Here is a 23,379-nt window from a genome sequence, read left to right as displayed (position 1 = left end):
CCAGGGGTGTCTGGTTGGCTTAGTAGGGAGAGCATGAGACTCTCAATCTTGAGGTTGTGAGTTCAAGTCCCATGTTGAGCATGGAGCCCACTTAAGGAAAAAAAATACACTTATCAGGAATGAGCACTGAGTAATGTATGGAAGTGTTGAATCACTATATTGTACACCTGAAACTAATATAACACTATATGTTAACTATACTGGAATTAAAATTAGGGATGCCTGGGTGCCTCAACAGTCTGGTGCGTGCCCTCGGCCCGGGGCGTGATGGTGGAGTCCCGGGATCAAGTCCCACATCAGGTTCCCTGCATGGAGCCTGCTTCTCCCTCTGCCTGTGTCTCTGCCTCTCTCTCTTGTCTCTCATGAATAAATAAATAAAATCTTAAAAAAATTAAAACCTCATAAAATAAAAAAAAAAAAAAAAAGAAAGTGCTCCTCTCTAAGGGTTCAGGTATGGTACTTTAGCCCCATCCTGTGCTGAAACTCAGACCAACTTCTTGTGGAGCTTTTTGATCATACATGCCAGAAATCTCCAGAAGGTGCACAGCATCAACATGGCAGTTCCACTCATGGGACTTGGTCACAAGGGAGTAAGTAGGAGGGGACAAAAGATCTGATACTAGGCAGTTCACTGCAACACTGATTGTAATAGCAAAATGTTGGGAAGAACCTATGTGGAGCCTGGTCAGATAAATCCAGGTAGTAGTGGCAGTGAAATTCCAAAATGATGCTGAAGAAATCTATTTCTTAACATAGATGTTCACTGTATACTCTTTAAAAAGATTTATTTATTTATTCATTCATTCATTCATTCATTCATTCATTCTTTGGAAGTGGGGAGCAGGGGCAGAGGGAGAGGGAGAATCTCTAGCAGACTCCACACTGAACAAGGTGCCCGGTGCAGGGCTGTATCTCATGACCCTGAGATCATGACCTGAGCTGAAACTAAGAGTCAGACACTTAGCCGACTGAGCCACACAGGAGTCCCTGTCTCCCTTTTTAAAAAGCAGCTTATTTATTCACTTAAGTAATCTCTATACAAAACGTGGGACTGGAACTCACAACTCCAACCAAGATCAAGAGTCATAGGCTCTACCGACTGAGCCAGGCACTTGTTTCTCCCCAGCACCCCCCCCCCTTTTTTTTACAGGCCGAAACCCTAGTTTATTTCAGCATCAGCAACATCTTAGCCATCACAAAATTAAATTCTACCAAGGGTGACAGAAGTCTCTACAACGAGGCTAAGGGCTCAGCTGCCAAGTGGCAAGCATCAGCGGGGTGCATGGCGGGCACTGCCCGGGCAATAAGTTAGGAAGCAGTGGGGCTGGTGGTGGTGGCAGATGCGGGCTGGGGCCTCACTTCTGGGCAGGCACGAGGTCATCAATGGCCTGGCCCTGCTCCAGCCACTGCTCCATCTTGATGAGCAGCTTCACACCATCCACCACCATCTGTACCAGCTCCACCTCTGAGAAGCCCAGGCGGTTTGCGTTGAAGACATCAAAGATGCCACCCACAGCAGCTGTGTCCACACCACTTGTGCCTTGTTTCTGAAGCCGAAGCCGCTTGAGCACCTCCGGGAACTTCTCATGCTTGTCTAGGTGGGGCAGCTTGATGTGCACACCTGCCCGCAGGCCTGTGCTCAGGTTGGATGGGCAGGTGAGGATATAGCCCAGGTGAGGGTTCCACATGACTTCGTAATTCTTTGACTTAAAGAGTGTTTCAATCTGGGTAAGGTCGTTGCAGAACCGAGTGAACACCTCCTTCATGTTGCCCCTTTTCTGCATGGAGATGACCTGCAGGTGGTCTTCCTCGTTGATCCACACCAGGAAGATTTTTTTTTTTAATTTTTTTTTCACACCAGGAAGGTCTTAGTGTCATTGTGCCAGATGCCGCGGGCGTCTGGCCAGTAGCAGGCCATGCCCAAGGCCAGGAGCAGGGGCGACACAGGCTTATCGAAGAGGAAGTGGTAGTCGATGAGCTGCTGCTGCTCCGCCTCGGTCACGCTCTTGACCGCATAGTACTGGCCGCCCAGGCTCGACGGAGCTTCCAGGGCGAGCTGCTGGCTGGCATCGCACTCCCCGCGGCTGCAGTGGGAGGGGAGGCAGAAGCCACGGGTGCTGCGACGGTGCGCACCCGGGAGCTCAGCACATAGTTGGGGTCCAGGTCGTCGTCGCCCTGCAGATTGTTGGGGTTGAGGTCGGTCTTATGCTCGTAGCTGGGCTTGTAGCCGCCGTGCTGGTCCTCGATGATGCGGTCAAAGAGCTCCTTGAACACGTCATAGGACTCCTCGTCGCCTGCCGCGCAGCCCACGGTCATGATGTAGGGGTGGCCCGGGTTGTCCACGCCGGTCTGGATGGTGTCATCCAGCGCGAAGCCGCTCGGTGCTCTGGGGGCACAGCTCCGCATACAGCTCAGGGGTCAGCACCTTGGCCATGTGGTTGTGGCCCCTGAAGTCGGGGAACTCGGCCGGGAAGTGGAGCTTCAATGTGTTGTGGCTGTTGGAGAAGGGTGTGGTGGCGGCGGGGCAGCAGGCGGGTGGCAGGCAGGTGGCTGGGCGGGGAAGTGGCACCAGGTCCATCGGCAGCTCCGGGTGAGGTGCAGGCGAACAGCTTCCCCTTTTTAAATCTGAAAATGTATACCTTTTCTGTTAATGAGATACATTATTTGTATAATTGTGTTTAGTTTCAAAAAAACTGGAAAAAAATAAAAGAATCCCTTACAACCTTTTCGGATAGCTTGTGAGTTTCAGACTCTAGAATCCCCACTGCAATAACCACTGCCCACAAGGGGGCTCCGGCACCCTGACCCTGCTCCCAGGCTCCCTGCCAATGTGAGGCTGGGCCAGCAACAGAGAGGGCACCCTCGCTAGCCCGTGAGGAGCTCAGAGCCACTACCTCATTTCCAGAAGCCCTGGGCCAGCTGCCAGCTCAGATCTAAAAAACAGCTCCTGCCTCATAGCCAGGCCTGCCCAGAGTGGGCTGGACCGCAGGAGTAAAGGGATGCCTGGAAGTTACTTGTGCAACCACCACCACAGCAGTGGTGACTAGCTCTGAGGTGCACGTGAATGTTGTCTGTTCTGGATCTTCTCCCTGGAAATCACCTGTGTCTACCAGGCACGTCTCTGGCTGCATCTCCCATGTCCAGGGGTGAAGCCCCATGTGGCCTCTGGGAGGCCTCTGGCAGACATCCATCACCCAGAAGCGTGGAGAGGGAGCAGTCCCAGCTGCGGGTGCAGAAAGCCACCCACCTTGTGGGTGGACGTGGCAGGAAATAAGATAGGAGGCTGAGGGGCCTCGCATAGGCTAGGTTCTGAGGTGGAAGTCAGGGACTCCAAACTGAGCTATCTACAGACACTGACACTTCCTCATTCGGCCAGAAATCGTGGCTCCTTGACATTAATAACTTTGCTTTACTTCTGCTTGCAAATATTTGGGCAGCTTTTCAAAAATATAAAAGAGACACTAACAGAGTCCTGAACTTACTGTTTGTTGGCCTGGTGAACTCCTGTCCAAGATAGTGGGGCAATGGGGCCATGGGGCTCCACGGCCTTAGCTATGCCCCACCTGCTGTGGCTGTCAGGCAAACAGAGTAAGCAAAGGAACTGCCCAAAACAGGTTTCTTTCCAAGTGTGATACAATTCCTTAAGCGGCTCTTCCTGAGTATCTGTTGTGGGCAGGTGCGATGGCCACGGCGACCCCTGCCTTCTGCAGCTCTTCACAGGGCAGCCTCCACCCCTTAGCTGAGAGGCCTCAGTAATGGGGAGGGCAGCCCAGGCTCAAGGGCCTGGTTTCTTGGTCCTCTAGGGCCAAATACGGAGGAGGTTTGCAGGGGCCTGCCTCGAATGCTGGACCCAGGACAGATCCTGGCAGCTCGATTCCCCAGAGTCCCAGCCGGCCTTGATCATTGTCAGGTTGGAGACAGAGCTGGCTGTGACCCTGAGTGAAGTACAAGCCGCTCCTTGTCCTGAGTTGCGTGTGCTGGTAATGCTCCCCGTCCTCTGGGCTGATGTCTATGTTCCCATGTTTCTGAACCTGTGCTTCGCTGAGCACTTGCTCACACAACATCCTGAGTCACCCCTGTAGTCACCACCACCACTGAGTCCTCCACTGCACCTCACTAGGTACTGGGCACACCTCACATACCAGGCAGGGGCTGCTTATGGAGCTTGTGGCCCAGCTGGACCTCAGATCTCTGTTCTGAGCTGTTGTTTCTACTCCTCCTTGTGAAACTGATGGTTCTTCCAAGCAGTCCGCCCTCCCATGTGCCCTTCGAACCATATCTCTTCCTCATCCTTGCAAGCTTCAGCTTTAGAAATTGCTGTGATGGGGCAGCCCGGGTGGCTCAGGGTTTAGCACCACCTTCAGCCCAGGGTGTGATCCTGGAGACCCAGGATCAAGTCCCACGTCGGGCTCCCTGCTGGAGCCTGCTTCTCCCTCTGCCTGTGTCTCTGCCTCTCTCTCTCTCACTCGCTCTCTCTCTGTGTGTGTCTCTCATGAATAAATAATAATAAAATCTTAAAAAAAAGAAATTGTTGTGATGAAAATGATGGCTCTTGGGGCACCTGGGTGGCTCAGTCAGTTAAGTATCTGCCTTAGGCTCAGGTCATGATCTCAGGGTCCTGGGATAGAGACCCACATCAGGCTTCCTGCTCAGCAAGGAGTCTGCTTCTCCCTCCCCTGCTCATGTTCAGGCTCTTTCTCTCTGTCAAATAAATAAACAAAATCTTAAAAAAAAAATTGTGGCCTTGTCCATGGCCTCCCAGGCAACTGATGGCATTATTCCAGTGAGCACAGACAGGCTGTGGACTGCTGGTTTGTTTGAACTTTCCTTGTCTTCAGCTGCCCAACCTCCTATAAACTTGAGCAGCTGCCTATTGTTGCACAATTACCACAATGTGATTTTCTGTTTCCTCCTTGAATCAACCCTATAAGGGGGCTCCCTTCCTACCCCATTTTGAAGATGAGGAAACAGTCATAGAAAAGTGACATGATTTGTCTAACTAAGATCACTCAGCCTGCAACATCTGATCTCAGAGTTTTAGGAATCCAGGTCCTTATTACCAGAGTCTGGCCTCCTAACCATTCAGTGATGTCTCCCTCCCAAATCTGATCCTTGAGATCTCCTGGTGGCAGAAGTCACCTTGCAGAATGGATCTGGGGAGTCTGGTGTCCATGGGATGGCCGGTATAGCCTGAAGTCTTCCAAAACATTAGTTATCACACAGGTGTCAGGGGACATCCCCAGGAAGACAGCTGTTATGAGCCATTCTTCCTGGCAGCTCCTCCTAGGAGAGTCATTGTGAACTCAATCTTTATGGGTTCCTACATATGACATTTCTGTCAGTTTGCTGTTTCAGGCAAGGAGGAAGGGGATGGGTGAGAATTGAATGGCTTTTTGTTTTATTTTGTTTTAAGATTTTATTTATTTATTCAAGAGAGACACAAAGAGAGGCAGAGACACAGGCAGAGGGAGAAGCAGGCTCCATGCAGGGAGCCCGATGTGGGACTCAATCCTGGGACCCCAGGATCACACCTTGAGCTGAAGGTAGATGCTCAACCACTGAGCCACCCAGTGCCCCTGAATGGGTTTTGTACAGAGCTTGGAAAACTGGTCTCTGGTCTGGGCGCCAGGCTGGGCAGTCCATGGCTATGTGGTGTAAAGGCTGTGGGAATCAGAACACATATTAAGAGCTCTGTGCTTGCTCTCAAATAGTGTACATCCTACTCCTTAGGGCCCTCCCTGGCCAGCAGAGGGGCAGCCACAACTGGTCACAACCTAAGGACCCAGGGCCAGAGCACTCCCAGGAAAATAAAATGAACCAAAATCACGAAGCCATTGGCATCTGATTTTCTTCGTTTGAATGTCCACAGCACAGAACACTAAGATATTATTTTGGAGAAGGCTTCTGGGGACACAAGGAGTAAAAAAAACACATCAGAGAGACTTAGTGAATGTTCTCCAAAGGAATTGAGAATAAAGGTTCACACCAGAGCTCCTCTGTCTCAGTGGTAAATTCCTTCTTGACACTTGTGTTTACACAGGATCCTACCAAGTGCATTGGCCTATACACGTGTGTGTGTGTGTGTGTGTGTGTGTGTGTGTGTGTGTATGCAGATGCTATGAGCCCTGGTAGGTCCTGAATCAGCCACTTCACTGACACGCATGTAGATGTTACCAAAGGCCCACTCTCTGGGTGTGAGGGCCCCTACAACTTCCACACGCTGCCACCTGCTTCAGTCATATTTGGCAGGAGGGGAGATGGCAGATGGCATGCCATCACAATTTCGAGAGTAATATTCTCTCATTGGGGAAGGTAGAAATGTTCACTTGCTTGAGGTCTGAGTTCTTCGAGAAATAGGTGACCCATGAACCCAAGTGGCATGCAGAGATAAGCCACTGACTATTAGGACCCAGTCTGCTAATCTCATAATTTGTGATGATGTGGCCAAATCTAGGTGACCTTTCCTGGTTAGTCCAGGTGGGCAGGGACTCTTCAAATCTGCTGCACTGCAGACTCGACCTCCTCAAAGGCAACGCTCTGCCCCAAGAGTACCTACATCCTACAGCTACAGCTCTACCCTGTGCCGTCAGGGTACAGGAGAGTCTCGGGTGACTTGTGAAAGGGCCCACCAGAGATTGGTGCCCCACCCTGAAGTCTCGGGAGGCAAGCCCTCCTCAATCATACTGCTTGCTGCTCTGGGAAAATAAAGTTCAATTCAGACCCCCAAACTAATTGCTCTTAAAACACTAGCCACCCTGGCACACAAGCTTTTGCAAACTCCAGCAGAATTCTGCCTCCAGCCACAGGAGGGAGGCGGGAGTTTAAAAAAAGGAAGTGCCAGGCAGCCTGGGTAGCTCATCGGTTTAGCGCCCCCTTCAGCCTAGGGTGTCACCCTGGAGGCCCGGGATCCAGGCTCGAGGCTCAGGATGGAGTCCCTCATCGGGCTCCCTGCATGGAGCCTGCTTCTCCCTCTGCCTGGGTCTCTGCCTCTCTCTCAGTGTCTCTCATGAATAAATAAAATCTTAAAAAAAAAAAAAAAAAAAAAAAAAAAAAAAGGAAGTGCCTGGGTTGGTGGCATGGCCTCTAAGGCTAACTTTGCTTATTAAGTATTGCAGCTACAGAGATGAAAATAGATAGGCCCCATGGTTCCCTCAGATCCTCTGCTGAAAAAGCTCTGGTAGGTACTGCTGGGCAGGTGGAGGTTTGGGTACTTTGGGAGCTTAGGGGAATCTTTTCAAGAGACACCTTTGAGCCACTGATGGATGACGAGAACAGGCAAGGGTGGTCCAGAAGGCTCTGGTGAGCAGCCCAGGAAGCCTGGGGTGAGAAGCAGAAATAAGAGATGCCAAGTCATGTGGGGCCTCCAGGAACTTGGTCAGGAGTTGGTGTGGATTCTAAATGTAACAAAGTGGTGAGTTTAGAAAGTGGTGTGATAGGACTTGATGTGAGTTTTAAAAAGATCTTTATGTTCTCCCAAGTTCACCAGAATGAAGGAGGAATAAAGGAGGATTACAGTTGGCTTGAAGTTTCCTAACATTTCATACAGCTCTAAAAGAATCACCAGCAAAATTAAAAAAAAAGAAAGAAAGAAAGAGAAAAAAAGAAAAGGAAGTAGGGGCAAGGCCTTAAGAGGATATAGAGAAAAGGATCAAGAGAATATAGGAAATCTAACCTGGTCCTAATCTGATGTTTTTTCTACCTTCAACAAACAATTGGCATTTGTGGTAAGCCAAATGTAGTAGTAAATGGGATGATGCTCTCAGCATTGTACTTCTCTGGAATCGGTGTCAGTTGTGGTTTCGGGTCACCCTTGGGCGTGAACAAGCTTGGTGTGGTAATGATCATGCCTGACCAGTTTTATTTGTGGAACACTAAATATCTTGCCACCTTACCTACATGGCTGGACCTGTCTTCTTCTTAGCTATGAGAAAGGGGACACCATGTGATCATAACAGCTAACAATTTTTCCTTCTCACAGCAATATTCTCTCCCAAAGCAACTGAACACACATCCCTCCATTCCTCTCTTGACAAGCATTGAGGGGTGGATTCCTGTAGGGTTGAACTCTCCCCAGTGATCCCGTGACACTCAAGCATCCTCAGGATTCCCTCAGGAGTGATCACTCTGATGGGGGCTTTCAGCCCTTCCCATTCTCTTTGCTCCTCATTCTCCCGGCAGCAACTTGTGGGCATGGCATCTCCAAGCCGCCAGTGCTCCCACAAGCCCTGATTTCAGATACTTCCAGAATAATCCTCACTTGGCTGGGGCTCCCTCACTTTGCTGGAAATGATCTCAAAGAACAGGCTCCGTACTCTCACCACATATTCCCCATCTCAGGGTCTTCATTGGTGGCTCAGAGATCCCCTGCCTGTCACCGCCCCCAGGGCTGCAGAGCTCTCCAAGGAGAATGTGGGCATGCCAGACTGTTGCAGCTTGCCCCTCGACAGTCATAGTGAAACTCTGTGGAAGCCCAGAATGGAAGCAATGGCTGAACATCTCTGACACATCTTAGTTGGTGTTTATACTGCCCTCTGTGCTGCCACATGGCTACAGACTTGTACCCTCTGTCAACTTTGCTAATGGGTGTGGTATCAGAGCACACAAATGAAGGATTCTCAGACTATAGCAACCCGAGGTCCGAATCTGTGACCATCTGTCAAAGAAGTACTATGGGAGCAGCATTTCTTTTAACTAGGATGGCTGAGTAGAGAAATGGCTTCTGGGAATTCTGTATCGTATCAGCACTAGATAGCACAGAGTAAAGAGTTGTCAAAGATAAAGGCAGACGCTAATTACAGTGGGATAGACATTAATCGATAAGGTACTGTTGTGATAGGGAAGAGGATCCAGCATACACTGACCTCAACTTTCATTTTTATAGTGGGCATTTTCAAGGGAAGAGGGGGTGGGTGCTGGCAGTTGTACAGGGAATTTCCTGTGGATCTATGAGAAGCAGGAAGTGGGGGCTAGTCCACGTGAAACCCATTTGAGTTCTGCTAAGTGGTACTTGCTTACTGAAGTTGGGCCCCGAGCCTCCCAGAGACTGGGAGACAAATGCCTTCTCTTGGGGTGTTGGCTGGAGCGGAGTACCTTCCTGTGGGCAGCCTTAAATTTTCTCAGGCAGAACTTTCCTGGGGGCTGAGGTCATTTTAGGGATGCAGCCTTGAGTTGCTAGAAACTATGTTGGTGTTTGTTCAAGTCTTTTGATGTGGTGGTGTGGGGGTGGAGGGTAGGCTAAAAAATATTTTGTGCTGAGAGTCTGCAGTTTTACAGGCCAAGTTTAAGGGCTACTCAAGAAGGAAGCTCAGAGAAGCCTAGGTAGAGTGTGGTTAAAGAGAGAGTCTTTATCAGCTATGGATCTGGATTCAAATGGGCCTGGTTTTGAATCCTGGCTCTGTGACAGACCAGCTGGACGACATTGGAAAGCCATTTTTCATCTGGTAGAGTTAGTTTCCTCATTTGAGAAATGGAGAGCACAGCACTTCCCCTCCAAGACAGTTTGGGGATTAGATGAGATGATGCTCAGCTTGTAAGAAGCTCGCTGGGCATGTGCATGTTTTGTATGTGATGGAGGCTAAAGAGGAGGCTGTGCTTTAGTTGAGATTTGGGTCTGTGGGAGCTCCAGGGTTAAGGCCCAGCTGGGACCAGCTAGGACTATAACATTTCTCAGACTATAATGTCCAAAGGAATCACCTGAGGACCTGCTTCAAATGCAGAGTGTAATTCAGAAAGTCTGGCGTTGCTATTTGTTTGGGGACCTCACCTGGAGAAGCAAGGATGAGGCATATGACTAGACTCTCCTGGGAGTGAGGTTGTACCACCTGGATAGAATAATAGCCACTAGGTATTTAGTACAGCCTAGGTGCAAGAATATTACACCTTGAGCCCTTACAATAATTAGCCACTACTTTTTCTCTGCCCATTTTGGAGGTGAGAAAACTGAAGTTCAAAGAGACTTGCTTAAGGTCACTGAACTTGAACCTAAAATCAGGGACAGCAGAGCTCTTTCTACTCTGAGGCATGGATTTTTATGATCTCTGTAGGGCTTCCTGAGAGGTGCTGGCTGCCTCACCTGGAAAAGGAGAAGGAGGAAAAGGAAGCCCCATCTAGTTAAGGGGAGCATGTCCTGCCATAAAGAAAGTATGTGAATTTTTCCCAATGATTCTACTCTCGAAGCTGGGTAATCTTGGGAATATCTCAGACTGCTTTTGGGGCGCAGCCAGCATGGCATGGAGAGGTCTGCTCTGTCAGCCTGGTGGCATGTGTGGGGTGCCAGGCCAGCTGTGTGCCACAAGTTTCTGTGTATGTGCAGATAAGGAGGGCAGCCTGGGCCTAGGGCTATACTACATCTTTCTCCTGCTCCTAAGGCAGGATATCTTCCTGTTTAAATGTTGCTTTGGGGTCACCTGGGTGGCTCATCAGTTGAGCATCTGACTCTTGATTTCAGCTCAGGTCCTGAGATTGAGCCCCATATCAAGCTCTGCATTTAATGATGGGGAGTCTGCTTAGGATTCTCTCGCTTTCTCTGCCCCTCCCCCTCTGCTCTAAATAAATAAATAAATATTTAAAATAAAAAAAATTAAAGCACCTCACATCTATTGTTTGGGCAGGAGGGAAGCTTCCATTAGATAGAGTCAGTGTTCCAGAAACAGATACTAACTAACCAAATAGCTAAAATCTCACCACTCTGCGACTCCAAAGGATACCTCAGTTACCACCTGTTACAGAAAGAAGGTGGAACTAGATTATTTTCAACCTGAAAACACACAATTGGGCTCCAACCATGAAATGTTGTGAAGTATTGCAAAGCTCAGAGTTTGTATTGTCTCTGCAACTGAAATGACTCTTCCTGAATCTGGTGCTTCTCCCAGAGATCGCAGCACAGTGGGAACACAACACCGACACACTCACGTCCAAGGGTTCACATCTCTCTTGGCTGCATCGTGCTAGAAAGAAATTTCATTTTGCTTGCTTACTTCCTCTCCCTGCTATATGCTTCTGCCTTCAAGGAGACTTTGCTTTTGTCAGCTCATTTCCTGGCAGAGTCCACAGACAAAGTGCAATGAGGAGCAAGAGAGAAAGATGGATCTAAAGAAAATGAGAATTAAAAAAATCAGAACAAAGCCTTTTTTTTTAAATTTTTTTTTATTTATGATAGTCATACACAGAGAGAGAGAGAGGCAGAGACACAGGCAGAGGGAGAAGCAGGCTCCATGCACCGGGAGCCTGACGTGGGATTCGATCCTGGGTCTCCAGGATCGCGCCCTGGGCCAAAGGCAGGCGCTAAACCGCTGCGCCACCCAGGGATCCCAGAACAAAGCCTTAAGAGCAAGAAAATGAATTAAAAGAAAGAAGAGATAAAAGACCAGCACATGCTGTCAGGGAGAAATCTAGGTGGAGAGTTCAATTTTAGTTAATGCTTTGGACAGCCTGAATCACACAGAGCCGTAAGTATTTTAAGGTTTCAGCATATCCAGTTGATTTTAGTCACAGCATTTGGATGACTTTGAATTAAAGATTGTGTGAAAGCAGCTGATGAAGGCTAACGTGGTTGTGGAAGACTTCTCTGGAAGATGGGATTTGGCCAGAATCTTGATAGGTAAAATTTCCTTAAACAGAGGGTAGGATGGACATGGGGAAGACGGGCCCCCAAAACTAAGACCTGCTGGTGGGAGCTGGTGAGCATCACGGATGGACAAATTAAGGTAAATAAATCTGTGAGCCAAAGTGCATGCTGCACCACAATATACAACCATGCACCCATGCACTGGTCCCCTGGCAGGGACCCAGGCCCAGGCATGTTGCGGCCCACAACATATATGAATGTCTGTAAGCTAACGAGTTTCCTCCTCCTTTCCCCACAACCAAATTTACAGCTTTCCCTTCTTGGCAAACAGCACAGGGTAGAAACCCAGCATCTTCTGCTCCTCCTTCGCTTTGATCTCAGGCAGCAACCCATCAATTCTACCTCTATGTGCTCCCTCCCCTCCATCCCCACTGTTTTTTTTAAGATTTTATTTATTTATGAGCGACGGGGGGGGGGGGGGGGGGGGGGGGGCAGAGACACAGGCAGAGGGAGAAGCAGGCAGGCTCCATGTAGGGAGCCTGATATGGGACTCCATCCTGGGTCTCCAGGATCACATCCTGGGCTGTAGGCGGCGCAAAACCGCTGTGCCACCCAGCCCCACTGCTTTTAAAGAGGCCCTTGTCATCTCTCATGTCAGCTCTCATGTCAGCTCTCTGCCACGGGCCTGTCTCCTCTCTACAACCAATTTTCTATGTCATCTCTAGAGGATCCCTCAAAGTACATTTGCAAACTTGTCACCTACAGGCTTAAATATCTTGGTTAAGAGAAACGATAAAAATGATACTACAAATGATAGCACAAGACTTACAAGAAAAGTACAGTGATCAAAACAGCAACCTACTGGGATATAAAGAGACAGATCCAGGAAACAGAATATAGTTCAGGAATATTCAACTACTTAAGGGCACTTAGTATACAAAAAGATGGCTTTTCATAATGGTGTGTGGGGGATTATTGAATAATTGTGTTAGATATACTGAGAAACTTAAAAAAAAAGAAAGAGGGGCACTTGGGTGGCTCACTCAGTTGGGCATCTGCTTTAGGCTCAGGTCATGATTCGGGGGTCCTGAGATAAAGCCCCACATTGGGCTCCCTACTCATCAGGGAGCCTCTGTCTGTCTCCCTCTATCCCTCTGCCACTCTCCCTGCTTGTGCTGTCAAATAAATGAATAAAATCTTTAAAAAGAAAAAAAACTGGATCTCTAAATCTTTCCTTCCTATCAAAATTAATAAAAGAATCACATTTTAGAGTGTAAAATACTTCAAAAGCACCAGCAGCAAAAGCAAAAATTATTAATGAGGCTACATCAACCTGAAAAGTTTCTACCCTGTGAAAGAATCAACAAAAGTAAGAGGAATAGAAAGAGAGAAAAGATTTGCAAATTATGTATCTGATAAGGGGTTAATATCCAAAATATATAAAGAACATGCACAATTCAATGGCAAAAAAATAAGCAAAAAATCCCTATCTTATTAAAAACATAGAGGAATTGAACAAACATATTCCCAAAGAAGACACACGAATGGCCATCAGGTACAGGGAAAGATGTTCAACATCACTCATCACCAGGGATATGCAATTCGAAACCACAATGAGGCATTATCTCACACCTGTTAGAATGGCTATCATCAAAAAGACAAGATAGTAAGTGTTGGTGGGTACATGGAGAAAGGGAATCCTTGTGCACTGTTGGTGGGAATGTATGTTGGTGCAACTACCATGGAAAACAGTGTGAAGTTTCCTAAAAAAATTAAAAATAGAACTATCATGGGGCACCTGGGTGGCTCAGGTGGTTAAGCATCTGACTCTTGATTTTGGCTCAGGTCATGATCTCAGGGTCATGGGATCTAACCCTGCGTAGGGCTCAGAGCTCAGCAGGGAGACGGCTTGCAACTCTCTCTCTCTCCCCATCCCTCCTGCATGCACTTGCTGTCCAAAATAAACAAATAAGTCTAAACAAAACAAAACTACCATATGGTCCAACAATGCCACTTCTGAGTATATATCCAAAGGAAATGAAAACATGATTTTGAAGAGATATCTGCACTTTCATATTCACTGCAGCATTATTCACAACAGCTGAGATACGGAAACAATCTAAGTGTCCAGCAATTGATGAATGGATAAAGAAAATGTATATGAATACAATGGAATATGATTCAGCCAGGAGAAAGAAAGAAACCCTGCCATTTGCAACATGAATGAAACTTCAGGGCATTATGTTAAGTGAGGTAAGTCAAACAAAAAAGATAAATGCTGGATGATCTCCATTACATTTGGAATCTAAAAAAGCCAAACTGACAAAAAGGTGGTTACCTGGGGCTAGGTGATGAAGGAAATGGTAAAATGTTGGTCAAGGGTACAAACTTCTGGTTATAAGATGAATAAGTTCTGGGGATCTGTACAGTATGGTGATTACAATGACTAGTATTGTTTTTATATATTTATATACTTGAAAGTTGCTAAAAGAGTATATCTTAAATTTTTAAAAAAGATTTTATCTATTTATTTGACAGAGAGAGAGCACATACCTAGGTACCTACCTACGTACACAAGCAGGAAGAGCAGCAGGCAGAGGGAGAGGGAAAAGCAGACCCCCCCACTGAACAGAGAGACTAATGCAAGCTTCCATCCCAGGACCCCAGGATCATGACCTGAGCCAAAAGCAGATGCTTAACTGACTGACAACCCAGGTTCCCCTTAAATGTTCTTACCATACACAAAAAAAAAACAGTAATTATGTACCATGATGGCAGTGTTAGCTAACGCTATGGTGGCAATCATTTTGCAATATATGAGGGAACTGTGAACTTACACAACTTTGTCAGTTATATCTCCATAAAGTTGAAAAACAAGTAACAGAGGGTATGCTCTGTCTGCTGCTCCCCATGCTTTTGCTTGCTCTCTCAAATAAATAAATAAATAAATAAATAAAATGTTAAAGGGAAAAATAACAGAAAAAATATAGGAGACATTTAAAAAATAATCTGAGTGGAAGAGGCTTTCTAGGCATGACATAAAAGCCACAGATATAAAAGAAAACACTGGATGAGGTGCCTGGCTAGCTCAGTCAGAAGACCATGCAACTCTTGATCTTGGGTTCATGGGTTCGAGCCTGACAATGGGTGTGGGCATTACTTAAATAAATAAGTAAACTTAAAATAGAGAAAAGAAAACACTGGAAAAGAAACCGCCCCCCCCCTGCCCCAAACAACAATAAAAACCTTAAGACAAGGGATCCCTGGGTGGCGCAGCGGTTTGGCGCCTGCCTTTGGCCCGGGAAAAAACACTGGAAAAGAACCCCCCCCCCCGCCCCAAACAACAATAAAAACCTTAAGACAAAACCAAAACCAAAAAAAAAGGGCATAAACTAGGTAAAGATCAATGATGATTGATAGAAAATATTTGCACCATATAATGTTAATTGCACTGATATATATAAAGCATTTACAAATCAGTTTTAAAGAAACCAACAAGAATCCAATGGAAAAATGAACAAGGTACCTGAACAGTTAGTTTGTAGAAGAGGAAGGACACATGACTTCATATAGAAAAATGTTCAAGCTCACTCCTGAAAAGAGAAATGCAAATTAATATAGTGAAATGGTATTTTTCACCTATCTGATTAATAAAGCTTTAAAAAACCTGATAGGGGGCACCTAGGTGGCTCAGTGATTGAGCATCTATCTGCCTTCAGCTTGTCATGATCCCCCCGGGGTCCTGGGATTGAGTCCCACATCAGGCTCCCTGCAAGGAGCCTCCTTCTCCCTCTGCCTATGTCTCTGCCTCTCTCTCTGTGCCTCTCATGAATTAACAAATAAAATCTTTTTTAAAAATCTTAAAAATAAATAAATAAATAAATAACCTGACAGGGACACCTGGGTGGCTCAGCAGTTGAGCCCCTGCCTTTGGTCCAGGGGGTGATCCTGGAGTCCCAGGATCAAGTCCCACATTGGGCTCCCTGCATGGAGGCTGCTTTTCTCTCTGCCTATGTCTCTGCCTCTGTGTGTGCGTGTGTGTCTCTCATGAATATATAAATAAATCTTTAAAAAAATTTTTTTAATTAAAAACCTGATAAATTGTATTTCGAAGATGTGAGGAAACTTATATAAGATGGGAGGGTAGTTGTAAATTAATCAAACTTCTATGGAGGGTAATACAGCAATATCTACAGTTAACCCTTGAACCCTTGGGGCACTGACCCTCCCATGCAGTTGAAAATCTACATGCAACTTTTGATTCCCCCAAAACTTAACTAGCCTGTTGTTGATGAGAAGACTTCTGATAACATCAAGTTAATTAACATATTTTATATATGTATTATGTTCCCCATTTGTACAATAAAATAGGCTAGAGAAAAGAAAATGTTAAGAAAATCATAAGGAAAAGAAAATATATTTATAGCACTCTAAAAAACTTGCACGTGTATGGACCTGCATAGTTCAAACCCCTTGTTCCAGAGCCAATGTACAATTAAAATTGTTAATAGCCTTTGATTTTAGCAGCTCCATTTCTATGACTTTCCCAAGTAAGTCAAGGATATATATTTTGGCATTGTTTATAATGGCAAAAGGTTGGAAATAGCCCAAAAGTCCACCCATAGGAAATTCATTAAATAAAAATGGCACATGAATCCCATGGAATTCTCTGTAAATATTAAAGAGAAAAGGGACACTTTCATTTTGCGCTGGTGCAGAACCATCTTCCACACGCCTCATTAAGTGAAAAAAGCAAGATGTCTTGGGGAAGAGGAAATGAGTGCTGCATTCAGAAAAGAGGGCAGTTCACTTTCCAGTTGACTATCTGCAGCTGATTTCCAAACCTATTGCCCCTTCTTCCTGGTCACAGAGTTCATTTTCCAAACTCCCTTATATGGAAGAACGGCCAAATGACTGAAGAGCCAATGAAACAGGCTCAGCCATAAAAATATCCTGTGTGCCATCTTTAATGCTTTTTTCTACTCTGGTTGTCTGAAGTGACTCTGAGCTCCAGGGTGACTTTGGGAATCAGGTATTAACATCAGAGTCATACAAGGAGAAGAGCCTGGTTCCCTGAGCTCCTGCCTGGAGAGAACATCTGGGTGACACACAACATGAACAGGGACTTTACTGTAGATCACTGGGATTTTGTGACATATCTGTTATAGCAGCTCTGTTCATTATTGTGTTATCCTTTTGATATCACAATAGCTCTTCAGACACACACACACACACCACTCTGTGCATCTCCTTCAGACCTTAGATCAACACCTTTGCCTGGTACTTGATACTTAGTATTTGATACCTGGCATTGGTCGACCTCTTCAGCCCAGGTTCCAGGAGCTGGAGCCTCAATAGCAACCTACACACTTGCTGCCTAGATCCCTTTCCTCTGCTTCCTTTTTGTCAAAACATAGCCCAGATCTTCCTGCCAGGTTTCTTAACCTTATTAGACTTTCACTGATACTATCTGGTTGAAATGCACACATCTGACCCTGTATCCCGTTCCCCTTCCTAGAGAACCTGCTCTGCTTCCTCCCTGCCTCCCCGGCGCCCAGCTCCAGGATGTTCCAGGAATTAAACAGTTTGCAAGATCCTTGCCCCCACCCGTGCTCTCTTGTGGTCCATTGTCTATACCAGGAGAAACCGGTGAGGGGGCCCCTGAGTGGCTCAGTGGGTTAGGTGTCTGCCTTGTGCTCAGGTCGTGATCCTGGGGTCCTGGGGTCGGCTGGGTCGGGCTCCCTGTTCAGGGAGGAGCCTGCTTCTCTTTCCCTCTTCCCCCCCCGCTTCCCCGCCCGCTTCATGCTCTCTCTGTCTCAAATAAATAAGTAAATAAATAATAAAAAACACATTTTTCTAAAAAAGAGAGAGACCGGTGAGTTTAAGATGCCAGCCAAGCAGGTCGTCCTTCTGTGCACTCCTCTCCGACGTGTAAGATCTTCTGAAGACGCTTCGGGTCTCACGTGTCCCTTCCCGACCCCGGGGGTAAAAGCTGCGCTCTCTGCTCCCACCGCGTCTTCGACCCATTCGTCCTTCGGTTCCTTACCCTCTCCCAAGTCCCCTCGCGTCTGGTTCGAGGCCGGCCTCTCCCACGGGAGTGTCAGCCGCAGTAGGTCGGGGCCCGGGATGCTCCGGGTCAGGCCCGTCAGCACAGTGCGCGCCGCGCCGCGGGGAGCGGGTGCGGGCCGCGGCCTCGGGGCGGGGGCGGGGGCGGGGGCGGGGGAGGGGCGGGCACGGCGCCCGCGCCCCGCCCCGCGCCTGCCCATTGGCCGCCGCGCGCGGGCGGGGGAGGTCGCGGCCGCGGTGACCCGGGTCCCGCAGCGCCCGCGGGCGGCCCGGCACACGGCGTCGGCGCTCGGTCCTGCAGGCCCGCTCCCGCCGCAGCATGTTGCGCGCCGCCGCGCTCGCTGCCGCCGGCCTCCGGCCCCGGCTGGGCCGCCGCCTCCTGTCGGCCGCCTCCTCCCAGGCCGTGCCGGCCCCCAACCAGCAGCCCGAAGTCTTCTACAACCAGGTGAGGCCGCCGGCCGCGGGGCTTTGTTCTGCCGGGAGGCCCCGGGCCGCCCCGGGCCGCCCCGGGCCCCCGTCCGCAGCGGGGCTGGAGCGGTTCGCTGCGCCGCGGCTTTCCGCACGCCTCCGCATCCTTCCTGCGGGCCGCTTGGCACCTTCACCGCGGCGGGCGGCCCCCGTTCCGGTCTCCGGCTGGGGCTGGGGCCGCGGCCGCTCGTTCGTTTCGCTGCTCCCGCCGTGTGTTCTCTGCCCCCGTCAGCAGCCTCTCGGTCGCCGCGGTGTCTGCACAGGGCTTCCACCATCACCCTCCCAGACGACCTTCCCATCCAAGTCCGCTCTTAGCAGGAGCTTTTCCGTCTTTTCCTTGGTCATCTCTTAACCCTTAATTCTTGCCCGTGTCCAAGAAGTGCAAATGGAAAAACAAGAGAGGGAGGGGGCCTCCCCCGCCAAGGTTCACCCCTTGGCTACGGAAAAGGTCAGGCCCCGGGGCGGGAGCACACACGCTCACTGCTGGGAATTGGGAAAGGGTGCGGGACCTTCGCCTCTGGGGCGCCATCCCCAAGTGGTGTCCGCGCCTTCCGAGGAGCTGGTTTTCTTCCAGCAAACCGGGGAGGGGCTTTCCAGGATAACACCGCTTCCCAGAGGCCAGTTTCCTGCTTAAGCAGAAATTCTTGCTATTCTTGCTTCGGAATATTTTCTCTTTTGATCTTTGAGTTTGGGTAAAGTGCTGGAATTCACAGAGAAGGAAATCGATGTGAAGACTTCGTTTTTGTATGTGCAACAAGCTGCCCTTCTGTGAGCCTCAGTTTCTTCTTTTGTAAAGTGGGAAGTGGGTCAGAGGGTGAGCACTTACAGTAATAACAGCTCCTTTTCTCTGTGCACCTGGCATGGTTCTGTTTTGCTATTTAATCCTTACAACAGCCCAGTGAGGTGGGCACTGTGATCATCTCCATCTTATAGATGAACAGAGTTACGGAGAGGTTTCATGAGTTGCCCAAAGATTGAAGCCAGTGGCAAAGTTGGGGTTCACATCTAGACTCCCAAAAGAAAGCCTCTAACCAGAATATTCTGTGCTACGATTGATGTGCCTCTGGGTTGGAATAGAGGGGTCAGTGCTGATTCAGGATGCCATAGAGCCAATCCTGGGTGGACTTCTTTCAAGTGGACCTGCTCGTTTGGCCCAGAGCTGGGCTGCAAATCTGCATACAGGTAGTGGGTAAAGGCATACCTGTGTAACTGTAAGGAGTGTTACAAATAGTCATTTGCAAGGGAATAAAAACAAGAGATAAAATTCCCTTTATGGAACACAAGCCCCAAATGCAGCAGCTGTTGTTCTTTTGGTAGGCTTCTTAATGAGGAGTTCATGCTCGGGAGACTTGAACATCAGAAAGGTTATGCAGAGATGTCCTTAAGGGAAAGATGCCAGCACCCCAGGCCTTTTGTGGATACAAGATCGAATTAAGATCTTCCTCCTCTGGGCAGCCTGGCTGGCTCAGCGGTTTGATGCCGCCTTCAGCCCCGGGTGTGATCCTGGAGACCCGGGATCAAGTCCCACGTCGGGCTCCCTTCATGGAGCCTGCTTCTCCCTCTGCCTGTCTCTGCCTCTCTCTCTCTCCTCTGAATAAATAAATAAAATCCTTAAAAAAAAAAAAAAAAGATCTTCCTCCTCTGTGGTCACATGGAAATGAGGAAATGGCATCCCAACGTACATGCACAGGGATCTTGTAGATAGCATGAGCCTTGCTCTCCTTAGTCTGGGGATGTGAAGTTGGGGGAGAGGAGTGCAATCTCCCTGCAGCTCCTTGCATCTAGTTTTTTGAGATTATAAAAGTAATAATTGCTTGCTGTAAAAATACAGAGTACTGTAAAGCTTCCCACACCCCCCACTGCACTGCCACTGTTAACAGGTAGGTCTGTGATCTTGCATTTTCTTTGTGTGTGTGTGTTCATGCCTGTGAGCAAACATGCACCAGATTTTTTTCTTTTTCTTTTTTTTTTTTAATAAATGACATATTAGCACTTACTGTTCTGGAGCACTGTCTCATTAAACAATGTATCTGAGTTATCCCTCTCAGTTAGTACATTGATATCTTTTTTATTCTTCCCAAGGTTGCAATGCATCTCACCATGTTGAAACTGGCTCTTCTTAAAATTCTTGGGCTGTTTTCAGAGTTGCATTGTTGCTGATGCGCTGGCAAGCATGCCAAAACCTACTCTGAATATTTTTGAGTCTCTAGAAGCCAGGGGCTCTAGGTACAAACTACATCATATTCCTGGACATTTCCTGAGGTGTTACTGGGTCCTTGAAGTTTAATGAACTGTTCTAGAGTTGAGCTTCCCAAGAAGGAGTTCTTCCATCGGGCTTTGAAGTTGCTTCTGCGGGGTAGGTTTTTTTGCCAAAGGCATTTGGAGGAGTATTTGGGCTTTTGAGGGAATGTCACAGTTCAGGCTTGTTGGGTCTCACCTGCATGGGTGGGAGTGGTGCAGGTGGCAAGTCTTCTCTTTCCCACCTCCTTCTCTCAATCCAAAAGAGGTAGAGGGAGGTGGTTTGGTCCACCTTCCTAGGGTCCTCTTGCCTTTACTTGTCTTGGGTGAGGGCGCAGAGTGGGGTAAACTTATTGATTGGAAGATTCGGGACACTCTCTCCTTCCCCCGCTTGCAAGCAGGGACCTGTAGGGGGAGCTGATGATGGCCAGGCTTCTTGGAGATCAACATTTCTTATCTTTGGCGGTTTCAGGGACACACCTCTATCAACAAACTGATTTTCATTTTTCATTCTTTTTTTCTTTCCTGACTTGGTGACTTAAATCAGCCCTGCTGATTTTTAAAGCTCCTGAAGTTAAGCCCCACTGGTTTTCACAGCCAGGTATTAGGGGGATTTGTCTTCTCAATTGTGAGTACCCAGTGCCTCGCATGCGTAGTGTAGGATCTGATCTCTTGCATTTGCTTCTCCATGCTGTGGCAACCCTCCTGTTTGTGGTTAGTCTTGCCAGGGGTTTGGTTGCCAACTGTGTGTCTGTCCCTCCTACCCTTTTCAACATGGCCTCCTGTATATGATGAACTATGGGAAAGCCTGCCCTACCAGTCTTCAGGTCGTTTTCAGAGTTGGCTGCATAGATGGAGCTGTTATCTTGGTATGTCTGTGGGACAAGGTGAGCTCAGGATCCTCCCATTCTGCCATTTTCCTGATTCCCCATGTTGATTGATAATAATAATAATGAAGACCAGAATATTGTTAGGTACCGATGTGTTGCGCTCTGTACTCAGACCACCTGCCACTCATTAGTGTTGACTTGGCCAGGTTCATTCATTCAACAAACATTTCCTGAGTGCTCCCTGTTCCAATGAACAAAACAGATAGGAATCCCTGCCTGTGGAAAGCTTGTGGCCTGGATGGTGGAGACAGGTAAGTGAAGTGCATTCTTGGCCAAGGCAATTAGTGCTGTGGAGAAAAACAAGGCAGGGAAGAGGGGGATACAGAGCGTGGTACAGTTTATTTAACTCTGTACCTCAACTACTACATCTGTAAATTGGGGTAAAAATCCCATATACATCATAGAGTTGCTGTGAGGGTGGAGTGGGGGTCATCCTTATACAGCCCTTAGCAAGCCTGGCTCTTCATGACCAGTGCCTCCATGTTTACATAGCCTTAAGTAAAGGCTGAGGTAACAGTGATGCTTTTGAGCTTATGAGGTAATAGTGATGTAACTCCATTATGTGGGTAGCTGTTTTAAGTTGTTTTCTGAAGGGGTGAGCTAGGTTGTGGTAAAGTTGAATGGGAGTTTGGGGTGACTTAAATTGTGTCCCTATTCTTAGCTTCCTGACCACAGCCCTTGGGAACTAAAGAGAAAACTGACAAAAAAGAAATTAAAGAAAGTGTCTCCCTGTATAGAACTTTCTGATTACAACATTAATACATCCTCAGTACCAAAAGTCAAGCATTACAGAGTCCATGAGGTAGAAACTCATTGGAAATATAAGCATGCACCATTGGCCCATAATTTACATTAGAGAAAACCTAAGAAGCTAGCTTGCCATCCATGGGGAAATAAAAGAACAACTTGTGCTATGGTTGTAGGAAGGAACAATTCAATAGATGCAGTAGTTCAGGAATTATCTGGAACTGGATGAATAATGGGTCTCAAAAACAATGTGACAAGGCAGGAAGGGGTCCTGCGTTCTGTAGATAGGAAGCTAATTAAATCACCCAAACAAACTTTACACTGAATATGAGCAAACCTATCTCCATATAAAATAGATAAAAATGGGGGCTCTTGGGTGGCTCAGTCAGTTAAGTGTCTGCTTTGGGCTGAGGTCATGATCCTGGGGTCTTGGATTTGAGTCCCGGTATTGATTCCCGGTATTGATTCCCTGCATTGGGTACCCTGCTCAGTGAGTTGTTGCTTCTCCCTCTCCTCCAACTTGTGCTTTCTCTCGCTGTCTCTCTGTCTCAAATAAATAAATAAAGTTTAAAAAAAAAAATAAAATGTATAAAAATGTTCTGGAAGAAATATGTGCATTGGTGTGAAGGTGGTGAGTGCCTTTGGAGGGGGTACTGCTTAGGAAATCTGTTTGCAGGTAGTGATTAAAGGGAACTTTGGCTTTATTTAAATCTTTTATTTCGTTAAAGCTAAGTGACCTGTAAGCAAATATAAAAAGAAAAAAAAAGAGACAGTCCTCTGATATTTCACACCTCCAGATAATCACTGCTAACAGGTAGTATATCCAGAATAGAAATTTGATTTTCCTTGTTTTTCTTGGGTGATTCTTACATAATGAGCCAAAATTTATGTTGGGTTAAGCAGTGGTTTGGAGTGGCTTTGTGCTGAATGAGTCAAGTGAAATATCTCCACATTCATCATACTGGTTTTATTGTTTGTGAAAGAGTTTTAAGATCCTTTGTAGAAATAATAGATTCAGGCAAGGCAGAGAATCAGAGGATTTCACCAGACCTACCTTAGTACTTCTGCTTCTGACATAATTGTATTATAAATGAATGTAATTGCCTTTCATCACCTTCTGCCTTTCCAGAATCTGTGAATCTGTGGAAACACACTGCGTTACGGGTGACTGGGCTCTGAAAAGGTTTGTGAGGGACTCCTGGGTGGCTCATTTGGTTAAGCATCTGCCTTCAACTCAGGTCATGATCTCAGGGTCTTGGGATTGAGCCCCACATGGGGCTCTCTGCTTAGTGGGGAGTCTGCTTCTCCCTTTCCCTCTGCCCGTTTCTCTTCTCATGCTCTCTCTCAAATAAACAAAATAAAATCTTTTTTTTTCTTTTTTAAGAAGGTTTATGGTACTGAGGT

At 47.4% G+C, this 23,379-nt stretch overlaps 2 protein-coding genes across 2 annotated transcripts in view; one reads left to right on the top strand and one right to left on the bottom strand.

Annotated features, from left to right (window-relative positions):
* Window positions 1-327: 327 nt before the first annotated feature.
* Window positions 328-17,718, bottom strand: LOC121475852 (creatine kinase B-type-like). The gene is given in 6 exon segments (XM_041729549.1): window positions 328-1,830; window positions 1,866-2,124; window positions 2,127-2,395; window positions 2,397-2,625; window positions 15,093-15,159; window positions 17,613-17,718. Coding segments are annotated over 5 exon segments (1,275 nt in total). The 5' UTR covers window positions 15,136-15,159; window positions 17,613-17,718; the 3' UTR covers window positions 328-1,355.
* A 163-nt stretch (window positions 17,719-17,881) lies between these two features.
* ALDH2 (aldehyde dehydrogenase 2 family member) overlaps window positions 17,882-23,379 on the top strand; it is a 31,334-nt gene continuing 25,836 nt past the window's right edge. The window contains exon 1 of the mRNA XM_041728867.1: window positions 17,882-18,077. Coding sequence (XP_041584801.1) covers window positions 17,952-18,077 — 126 coding nt within the window. The 5' untranslated portion in view covers window positions 17,882-17,951. The remainder of the gene's footprint in view (window positions 18,078-23,379) is intronic.

Source organism: Vulpes lagopus, chromosome 14, assembly GCF_018345385.1.
Source record: "Vulpes lagopus strain Blue_001 chromosome 14, ASM1834538v1, whole genome shotgun sequence".
Classification (NCBI taxonomy): Eukaryota; Metazoa; Chordata; class Mammalia; order Carnivora; family Canidae; genus Vulpes; species Vulpes lagopus.
Note: the sequence above shows the minus strand (reverse complement) of the source record. Positions and strands in the feature narration are given on the sequence as shown.